Genomic DNA, 11,032 nt, shown 5'->3' on the forward strand with positions numbered 1-11,032 from the left:
AGTTCCTGGCTCTAGCCACACCACTGTGGTATTTCCCTGAAGACTGTAGCTCTTGGCCTTGGAGTAGAGAAGAGGTGGCCCATAGACCTGGAGTGACCAATGTGTTACAGAGTCCCCGGCATGCAGGCAGTGGGGCTGGGGTTGTGGTGAGAGAGGACAGGAGAAAAGGAGGAGATGGTAGAGGCTGGGCCACTGGCATGAGGGAAATGAGTGGAGGAAGTAAATAATCCCTGAGTGTGGAGATGGAGATGACTGTGAGGTATCCCTAAAAGAGACAACGAAGCCAGTCCTAGGGAACTTGGGGAGGGTGATGGGGAGTGCAAGGGCCCCTTGGCACACCACTGTAGTGAAAGTGTTCATGGCCTCCACAGCTCTGTACAGGCTCCTTTGAGGCCTTCACAGCTCTGAAAAGGCTCCTTTGAAGCATGCAAGCTGCAGCCTCCAGGTTATGCCTCTCATGTTGGGCATGACAGCCCCTTTCCATAGGCACTCTGGAAAGGAAGACACAGCTTGCAAATCTCCATGGAAAACGAGTGATTGCGGGCATGGATTCAGTCCAAAAAACTTCTTATTCTCCCACCTCTTTTTGATTGAAAAGGATGTTTTTAACTCCTTTCCTAAAGTAACTCCTCATTTGTAGTTTACATGCACACATGCATCTGTGTGACGAAGTTGGAGGCTGGGATTGCAAACTTGGCCTGTCTGATTGCTTGCCCCACTGGGGCCTTCCAGAAAAATGAGCTGTTTATCTCAGGAGGATAACCCAGTGAGTCAGGTTTTAAATTAACACTGTATTAAAAATAAACAAGTCTTTTATTGGTGACAGCAAGGGCAGAAGATGTTAGGTACATCCTGTGCTGCCAACTATTGAATATTCCTTCATTCACTTGCAGGAGGAGGTTTTTCACTTAACTTTTCTTAAAAATGGCATGCTTAAATGTAAAAGTGTCTGACAGATAACTATTTGATTTGAAATGGTCTGTTCTCTTTCCAGTTCTTAGTGTTCAAAATACCACTTGTTTGTCTCATCTAAAAGAACTGCAAAAAAGGGATTAGGAACTCGGAAGAGAAATCCTCAGCTCCATATCAAAACTGGGACAAATTGTAGTGTCTTTTTGTGCGATCTCTCATAAATTTATTCTCCTGTGTTTCTAAACAGTTTCTACAGATTTATAGCAGCCTTTCAGTCACACACACGAATGGCAAAGGCAACCCCAGACCCTTTTGGAAACTCGCAGGAAGGTCATGGGAATACTTTCATGTTGATGGTCCTGTCAGTTTCTTCAAGTACTTTGAGAAACAAAAAGATATTTACCTTCTGTTGCTGGTAAACACTTGTGAGAGGAGCAACCTGACAGTCTTTGTGAGCACCAAAGATTTTGCACAAGGAGCAGGTGGGCATTTCACAGTTCAAACAGTAAATATTAATCCTTTCATCTTCATGCTCTTCGCACATTGGCTGGTCACACTTCCTTTCAGGTCTGCAAAAGAAAATATTTGTTTAAAACAAAGATGGTGCTCATGAATTTCTGATATCACCACTTAGAGTGTTAGCATGAAATATGGTACATTTGTATAGCAGCATCCAAGGCTGACTGAATAGACAGAGTGGACTTAAACCTGCCCCATGGGATGACTAAAGAGACAACGGTACAGCTTAATGGTACAGCTTAATACAGCTCAAATGACACAACATGATGTGATGACAAGACAGCAACATGACTTCATATGGGAATTCCCATATGAATAAGGAATGTGACTGGGAGTGTGACAGAATGCTTGCTCATATTTAAAAATTCAAATAACCTCACCAAGCCTGGACTCAGACTACTCATGTATTTTAATTAGCATGTTATCTAACATCTGTCTGAAATATGAAACATATGTAATTTCTTTCTGGTTCATCATGCAAATTGTTGTGCACTTGGCTTAATGCAGCAAAGCTATTATGAGGAAGACTGACTTTAAGCAAGAGTTGAAGATACTGATGAACCTTTAGGCTCGTAACTCTAAATCTCTGCTGCTGAGCTTTGTGAGGTCCTGGTCAGGACTGTCAATATCAAGCAGCACTGGGTCCTTACAGCCTATACATTAGGCCAGCAACCAAAACCAAATTGATTTTGGCCAGGTGGCACGTGTCTAACTTTACAGTGTCAAATGTTTTAGCAGTAGTTTATTCATCTGTACCCAGAAGAAAAGGCATGGCCTACACAGCTGTTCTTCTCCTGTGCTAAGCCAGGAACTGTCGCCACTTTATAGCTCAGTCTGATCTTCTCTTCACCAAAACCATTTGGCTGTATACACACGAGTCTGCACAACCTGCTATCTTAGGATAATTTAGTTGTAGCCTCCTTCAGATGAGCCACTTAACCAACATTCCCAGTGCAAGTGATGGCTCTGGTCTGGTGTGTGTGGGCAGGGTGGCGCTTTCCTGAGCCTACACTTCAGGCTTAGCACCCTGAGCACATCTATGGCAAACACATGAGAGTGTTAGCATGTGGTACAGAAGACAGAGGCCAGTAGACTGATGGAAAGAGGGTGTCTGGGATTCAAGCCTTCAAAAGCCACCACTGTTACTGTGACGATGTTAAATATTTTCAGCACAAACCATTATCCCCTTCTGCTACTGTTTAGAAAGAGAACTACGACTTACCTGTAGCAAGTCTAGCAATGGCATCAAATAAGTATTTTTTTCATCATTAGAAACTATGGAATTTAATGAAATTACATAGGAACCTTTTTTAAAGCCTTTCTACAGAGCTCTGTAGAAAGGAGGCAACCAGCCATTCTATTAAAGCTTAAAATGTATGGGAAAAATAATTATTTTATATAATATTACAGTAGAGATTTTCCATACCATTTGGTAGAGTGGATATGGCATTTTTTAATGACAAAGTACAGATTTTTTCTCCTGAAGGGAATGGAATATGATCAGTAAGATGCATTAGAAAAAAAATCTAGCACGAAACAAAATGTCTCACACATTTGTAGTTTTTTTTTTTAAATTCAAGTGTGCCCTGGTATTTAAAGGGTTCATAAGGAAAATCTGTAATCTGCCATATAACGTGATATACCAGAATAAAACAAGACAAACACTTCTGGAGAACGCCTGTATTATCTGGGTCAGATTTCCAGCATTCATTAACATAAGGCACTTTGTCAAATCAAGCATTGTTTCAATGCTAGTCAAAAGAGGTGTGTCTCCTCCATAAAAGATGCTTTACATTGTTTGCAGATTACTGCAAACAGCCCCTGATAGATTCATGCCATAGTGCGCCAGTGGGAGGGCCCATGTGTGAGTGCAATACAATGAATTTCAAAGTGATTAATTAAGCCTGAGATAGCAGCTCTTCCTGCAAATATTTACAAGATCAGAGCCAGAAACTACTAGAATTTTATTGGACATTGGAATGGTGCCACTTGCATGAAAGACACATTACACAGAGCAAAAAGGTGATGGTGTCAAGCAAGTTCAGCCAGCAGCAGCCAACCTTCAAAGGTGCCGCGGAGAGTTGGAAGCAACCTGGCAGAACTCCCTGAACTAGTGGGGCCCTGAAGACAGTGTCAGAAGAGTAGAAATAAACAGATTTATAGTCTCCTCCCCAGGCAGTGCAAAAGGAGAGATTTTTAGCACACCACTCCTTGACTTCAGATAGGATCCTTTAGATCTGTGTTGGGGTAGCAAAGGCTGAAACATGACCTCTAAGTTTAAAATGGAGATTGCTTCTGAAATGGGAGATTAAAGAGTAGCTGATAGGAAAATTACTGCACAGCTTTAGTTACAGAAAAGATTCACCACAGCTGTGCTGGTGACCGGAGAAATGTCAGGTTGCTGAAATGTCCTGATACCTTTGTGGCCTCATTCTTGAACTCTTCTCTTTGATATGCTAAGCCTCTTTGACTGCCAGAGGCTTATTCTTTCCCACTGAAATTGTTTGGACCACACCTGAAGAACTGACTGGGTCCTATTCTGAACTGCCCAGTACATGAAGACACTGACATACTGAAAGGAGTCCAGAAAAGGGCCCTGAAGATGATTAAGGGTCTACAGCAGCTCTCCTGTGAGGAAAGACTCAGAAAGCTGGAACTTTCAGCCTGGATAAAAGAAGGTTAAAGGGAACCTTAACAATGACCTTGATCTTATCAATACCTTTGGTTATCTAAATACCTGAATGGAGGGTGTAATGAGGATGGAGTCAGGCACTGTTCAATGCCAGGACCAGAGGCAATGGGCACAAACTGAAACATGGGAGGTACTCTCCGAAGATCAGGAAACACTTTTTTACTGTGAGAGTGACTGAGCACTGGCAGAGGTTGCCAGGAGGGTTGTGGAGTTTCCATCCTTGAAGATACTCATAAACCATCTGGACATGGTCCTGGGCAACTGGCTCCAGCTGGTCCTGCTTGAGCAGCGGGGGGTTGGACCAGATGACCTCCAGAGGTTCCTTTCAATCTCAACCACTCTGTGCCTGTGACTTGGTGAGGCAGTGCAAAGTTGCTGGACACATAAAGAAGCACATTTTAATTAAGAGCATAGTAAGACCTTAGGAAAACTGCTGTTAGAAAGCATGTTTTCTGTAGGATTTTTTCAAATACAAGAAGGCCTCTACTGAAGTCCTGAATCCAATTATGATAGTGTTTTTAATGAGGATCCTAAGACAGCTGTAGCCCTTTCTGTGGCATCACATTGCCTGGTGTCTGCACCTGGTCGGGGGATGGAGAGGATCTGCATGGCTCTATGAGGCACAGCCAGGTCATTAGTAAAGATATGAAACTGCATTTGCCACAGTATCAGTCTTGGGCATACAATGCTAATGACTGGCCTCCACCTGACTTCATGCTGCTCACCACAACCCTTTGAGTCTGGTAGTACAGCCAGTTTTTGGTACAGTTCACTTTCCACTGTCCACTCTGTCAAAGGAGACAGTGTCTAAAGTCTAGATAAACAGTATCTACTGCTCTCCTCTCATGCACTGAGTTAGTCATCTCACTATAAAAGGCTTTCACATTGGTCATGCTGATTTCCTCTTCATAAATGCATGCTGACTATTTCTAATCACCTTCATGTCATTTGTATATTTGGAAATGGTTTCCAGGAGGGTTTGCAAGAAATACTTTCTAGGGATCAGTGTGCATGACTAGCCTGTAGTTCCCTTGATTCTCCTTCTTGCATTCCTTTAAGATTGGAGGAACATTTGTTTTCTTCCAGTATACAGGAAAATGTACCAATTACCACTGCCTTTCAAAGATTATTGAGAATGACCTTGCAATAAGTCAGCTCCTTCATCATTTATAGATGCCTCCCATCAGGATGTCCAATTTATTTTTTTTTAATATTCTCTAACCTGATCCCCCTCCACCAAAGGTGAGTCTTCCTTGCTCTAGAATTTCCCACTGGTCTCAGGGTATTATGATTCTATAAAACTCAACAGAACAGTGAAGTCTGAAGGTGAGTACGTTGGCCTTTTCTACATCCTGCGTTACATGAGGCCCTGCTCTGTCTAGTAGTGAACTCACACTTTCCCTAATCTTCCTTCTGCTGCTGATGCAGCTGTAGAAGCTCTCATTGGCCTCCATGTCCCTCATCATAATCAGTTCCAGGCGGACCTTGGCTTATCTGCATGTGCTTGGGGAGTGTCTCAAAATCTTGCTGAATCACCTGTCCATCTTCTTTTTGCTTCTTTTTAATGTGTTTTTGGTTTTGATTTTTTTTAATCAGGAGCTCCCTCTTAATCAACAGAGGCGTTTTGTCACCATTGCTTGAGTTTCTGTATATGGGGATAGATAATTTTGACCTTGGAGGAAGGTGGTCCTTGAAAATCAGCTAGAGTGATGGACTCTCTCAAAAGCAATGAAAAGCCCACCAATACCCAGGGTAGAAATGGGGCTTGAAAAATGAGAAGGCTGTAAAAGTTCATATGGACATAAGGATTCCTGGAGCTCTGTTACACTACTATCATGCATGCCCAGCCCAAGAAAACTATTGGTGCAGATGAGCTTAGGGCTTTGTCTCGTGGGGAGTTGGAGAAGATCCAGATGATCCCACTCCTCATCTCTTTCACTGCACAGCTTGTGGGGCTCCTCCTCTCTTGGTGACCTGTGCTCAGGGAGCAAATTTCCCTGGCCCAGCCCGAGATCCCCAGACACCCCTGCAACCTGGCCTAGAGAGACACACCGTGCCCTGGGAGTTTGGGCTAAGACCTCAGGGGTGTCAGGGACAGATACTTCTGGCGCTGCTGGCTATGGGGCCCTGCAGGACATCAGCACCATCACAGAGCCCATGCAGGCTGCTCTCAGCACAGCCTGGTCCCTGCTGCACACTCTGCTCCACCTGTGCTGGGGGCTGCAGGGACAGCCTGTTCCTCAGGCTCTCCCTGGTAAGTGCAAGGCAGAAAGAGTGCTTGACCTTCCCTGATCAGGATTCAGCAGGTAACAAAGCCCAAAGCATCTTTTGATCTGGAATAGCCAGCTGAGATCATTAGAACCTGCCAGATTTCACAAAAAGTCACGGCCTCCTGTTGCTACCCTTTCCTGGTGACAGCAGGGATCCTGATGTTCCTCAGATAGTTTAGGTGATCAGCAGCCTACAGATTTTCAAAGACTGGTTTAATATTTAGCCAACTCAGTTTCCACTGTTTTCAGTCCTTTGCTGTCTTTTAAAGCTTTTTGCAAGCCACCTCCTGCTAAAGAATTCTTCCGTTGTGTTGCTAACACATTCTAAATTGGGCAACAGGCTATGCTGCCATCAGCTGGAATTTGATGAGCAATGGGATAAAAGACCATATGATGTGATACTTAGTAATAGGAGGGGCTGCATATGAGGGCTTAGGCAGACTCTCCCAACCTCAGTTCAGCTCCTGCCCCAGATTTTATTTAAAAAGAAACCAAATTCCGTAATGCAAATAGAAAGTCCAACTACAAAATAATAAAATAAATTAAAACAACCAAACCTTTTGAAACAAGCTAGTCAAATCTTGCTCCCTTGCCCCCTTTACTCTCCCTTTACTCTAAGTTCATGTTATATGCAGATGGGAGCTGGCCTCATTCTGGCACATGCAGTTATAGTGAATTATACCCACAGGAGAACTTGGGAAGAGGTTCCTAAATGGGAAGAGGTTCGTGTCTGGAAATCACACATGCTGCCAGTGTGAGGGGTTGTCTTGGGAAGAACAAGGAGGCAAAGATCACATCTCACCCTTCTTCCTATGTATCCCTGCCAGACCTCAGCTGTCACGATGGAAGAGACTGGTATAAAAGGAAGAAGTGGGGAAGACTTGATTTTCCTTGACTTGTTGCTTTCAGTGGGACAGCACTGGGAGAAGCCATGAAAGATCTGCTCACATTCTCAGGGGAGCCCAAGGAATGTTAGGCAGAGGGAGATAAGCAGCTGAGGCCCACAAAGGGCTGAATAGTTTAGATAATGCGGCTATGCATTGCTGCTCCTATGTAATCCTGACACTGACTTTCATTTTGAGGACATATGTGAAGGTTAAATAAGCACCTTAACAGATTTAAAAAACAAATCTTTTGGACAAATATATAAGCAAATCTATGTTTTTTGAGTTTTTTTCCTATTCTCCCGTTTTATTCATCATGTGTTTTACTTTTGTGCAATTTTTAAAATATCTACTAAATCTATTCTCACATTTCTACTTTACTGTATTTTGTTCCAATTCCCCATGAACTACACAGGAAAGAGGACCTGCCCTTTTGTTTGTTTGTTTGTTTGTTTGCTTATTAAATACAACTGTGAGTTGAAAAAAAAAGCAAAACCAAGGAAGACATGAGGCCACACATGTCCAGCTTATTTGATCAAAAACAAAGTCCACCCTTGCAGCTTTGTTGATTCATTTCCTCCGAGATTTTCCTGACTAAAATAATGTTTGAGTATCAATGACACACACGGGGGTAGCTGACCTTTACTTGGCACGGAGCGCAAAGGGCAGCAGAAAGGACAATTTTAAGCCAACTTCGTGCTCTCCAGTGCTTTGGAGCTCCAACCTATGCCCAGCTGCCACAGTCCTCAGAGACATTCAAGCAGTTGAGAATAGCCAAAGCCACTGTCAGGCTTTAAAGCATTCTCTCTACTGGTGACTGTCCTCCTCTACTGGAGGAAGCGTCCTCAGCCATCCCAGGGACTGGGTTCTGTTGGTTGTGTCCACCTGCACCAGTGATGCCATCTCTCTGTCCCTGGGAAGTCCAGCTCCTTGTTGTGGTGGGATCAGCAGACTGTCAGGGAGCATGGCCAGGATTTCACCTTCCAGGTAAACAAAACACTTTGCCATACAGAACCAACTCTAAGGATCCATGCTGGCGACAAAAAACCAGTTTCCCTGGGTGAGAGCTTCTTGCTTGGTGAACTGGGGCCAGGTTAACTCCATCATGGAATCACAGAATTATAGAATGGTTGGGGTTGGAAAGGACCTGAGAGATCTTGTAGTTCCAACGCCTCTACTTTGGGCAGGGACACCTTTCACGAGCCCAGGTTGTGTGAAGCCCCATCCCTCCTGGCCTTGAACGCTGCCAGGGATGGATCATCCGAAACCTCTCTGTGCAACCGTGGCAGTGCCTCACCACCCTCAGAGTGAAGACTTTCTATATCTAATCTCAACCTACTGTCTTTCAGTTCAAAGCCTTGCCTATCACTTCATGCCCTTGTCAAAAGTCCCTCTCCAGCTCTCTTGTAGGCCTCCTTTAGGTACTGGAAGGTGCTCTAAGCCCTTCCCAGAGCCTTCTCTTCTCCAGGTTGAACAACTTCAACTCTTTCAGAGGAGAGATGCCCCAGCCCTCTGAGCACTTTTGTACCCCTCCTCTGGACTCACTCCAGCAGGTCCATGTGTTTCTTGTGCTGAGGACTCCAGAGCTGGATGCAGTATCCCAAGTGGGATCTCATAAGAGCAAAGTAGAGGGAGAGGATTGTCTTCTTCACCTTCCTCCCAGCTAAGTTCTCCACAGTGGTACCATGAATCCCACCCATCCCAAGGAAATAAAGATGAGAACACATTTTTTCTGTTTCTGAATCCATTACACATCAAATGCAAGAAATTACCATTCAGGAGTAATCTTACTTTTTAGAATTGACCTATTTCTCTGCCCTGAGGTCTTGATTCTTGTGTACAGCCACACAGCTCTGAAATGTATTGTTTACCGCACTTCCTTCTCTTTCATGGACTCATAAATAAGACTTGATTTCATAAGTTCACATCCCAAACTGACAGGAATGTAGATATTTTTAACAGAATTTTCATTTGGCATTATGATATAGAGTACCTTCTGTGGGAAATTCTGTTTTCTTTCTGTTTGCACTGTCTGTACCTCAGGATTTTCTAATAAGATTTGAAATCCTTTCCCTTCTCTAGCATGAGAACGCACAAATAATTGTCTGAACTGTTTTTGCAATAAATTATGTTACACCAAGATACTTTTCCCTTAATCATGTTAGTAGCTGTGCTGACCTCAAGGGCCTTGCTTGTATGGGTAAGCGTTGCTCATGTGAATAAATATGGCCCAATCCTCTGCTCTGAGTGGAAGCAGGGAAGCTCAGCATCTATTTGGACACAGTTTTCTGTCCTCAGTGAGAGCTGACTTCATGGTGCAGCAGACAGTGAGGCATGGCAGCACAATCTCTTTCTGCTTTTCCAAGAGATAAAGAAGTGACTAAATCAACCTCACGCATGTCCTCTGAAGGACACACATTCCCTGGTTACCTTGTGGACTCCTGCTTGTAGATGTCGATGATGTTCTCCACCAGCAGGTTCCTCTGCAGCCCGTAGACGCCGTGTCGGTCCAGGACCACCTCGTGCCTGCAGGAGGGACAGCGGAAGCGGCCCCCCGACGCCACAGTCGTACCTCCCCTGGTCGGCAGGTAGGGGTTGGAGGCCTGTTCTCGCCAAGCAGCACAAGGAGAGGAAGGTACGGCCGTGAAAAACCATGAAAGCCTCTTCCAAAAGCACCGAATGGTAGGAAACCATTTGTCACTATGCCCAATGAGAGGGTAATTCCGACATGTCACCCCTGGGAAAGCACCTGGTGACTGCTGGGCGAGGGGCCAGTCCCTCAGCTCACGCTCGGCTGTGTCACCACAGCTGACAGGTGGCACTTTCACCTGCTGGGAGCTCAGCCCTGGCACCCAGATACATCAACTTCGGCCTGAAATCACTCCCCCCAGCCGTGTCTCACCGACTATTAAAATTGATCTACCAAAACCTGTAAAAAATGTTGTTTCCCATTCATTCCAGCCAGTCCTGCTTGGGAAGCAGAGCTGTCTGTGGGAAGAAACCTACCTGGAAGATATCACTGGCACACTTCCGACAGAGGTTGTGCTGGCAGGGCAGGATGACCACTGGCTTGGTGAACATCTCCAAACAGATGGGGCAGATCAGCTGTTTCTCCAGGTTGTCCATAGTTTGCTGCTCTTTGGAGAACGACTTGTAGCTCAGGGAGGTGCTCATCCCTAGCTTTTCCCAGGACATGCACTCAGGGCCACGGCCTTGTGGAGAGGTTTTGGGGTTAATTTCCCCTGAGATAAGTCCAAGGCTGCCTGTGATCAGAGGCTCTCTGTGCTGCTCGGGCTGGAGGACATTGTTTGAGCCAGGGGCCGAGCAGAGCCAGGGCTGTTTTTAGCAGCGCTGCGTCACGAGCTGCCGTCCTGCCGTGCCCATATATGCGCGTGAGAGCAGGACAGGCTGGGACAGGTGACAGCTGCCGGGGAGGGGGGAGAGGCCCTGGCTCTCCTCACTCACACATGGCAGCCTTCACCCCTTGAGGAGTTGTGGGAGTGATAAGCAAAGGCCATCTGCTCCCTTCCCTTATCTTTGCAGGTCAATGGAGACTGAAGGGCTTGCCCCAGCCTGTGCAGCCACATCCTGCAGCCTAATGGACATTCTGTTGTCAGTGGGCAGCTGTGGCCATGAGAGGCAGGATGTCATTTTGCCCATGTGTTTTGGGAGGCTCCAGGGTCCTACCTTTCCAAGGTGTGATTACTGGAGAGAACAATAGGAGCAATGGCTGCTCTGGAGCTTGAACACTTCAG

The 11,032-nt window shown here is 45.3% G+C and overlaps 1 protein-coding gene across 2 annotated transcripts in view; it reads right to left on the minus strand.

Annotated features, from left to right (window-relative positions):
* Positions 1-10,574, minus strand: part of TRIM55 (tripartite motif containing 55) — a 35,293-nt gene extending 24,719 nt beyond the window's left edge. For both annotated transcript variants that reach the window (XM_005423040.2, XM_031058657.1), the window contains exons 1-3: positions 10,284-10,574; positions 9,708-9,880; positions 1,316-1,481 (exon numbers count right to left, since the gene is read on the minus strand). In XM_005423040.2, coding sequence (XP_005423097.1) covers positions 1,316-1,481; positions 9,708-9,880; positions 10,284-10,472 — 528 coding nt within the window. In that variant the 5' untranslated portion in view covers positions 10,473-10,574. The remainder of the gene's footprint in view (positions 1-1,315; positions 1,482-9,707; positions 9,881-10,283) is intronic.
* Between the last annotated feature and the right edge of the window lie 458 nt (positions 10,575-11,032).

This window comes from Geospiza fortis, unplaced genomic scaffold (assembly GCF_000277835.1).
Source record: "Geospiza fortis unplaced genomic scaffold, GeoFor_1.0 scaffold121, whole genome shotgun sequence".
NCBI classification, from domain to species: domain Eukaryota; kingdom Metazoa; phylum Chordata; class Aves; order Passeriformes; family Thraupidae; genus Geospiza; species Geospiza fortis.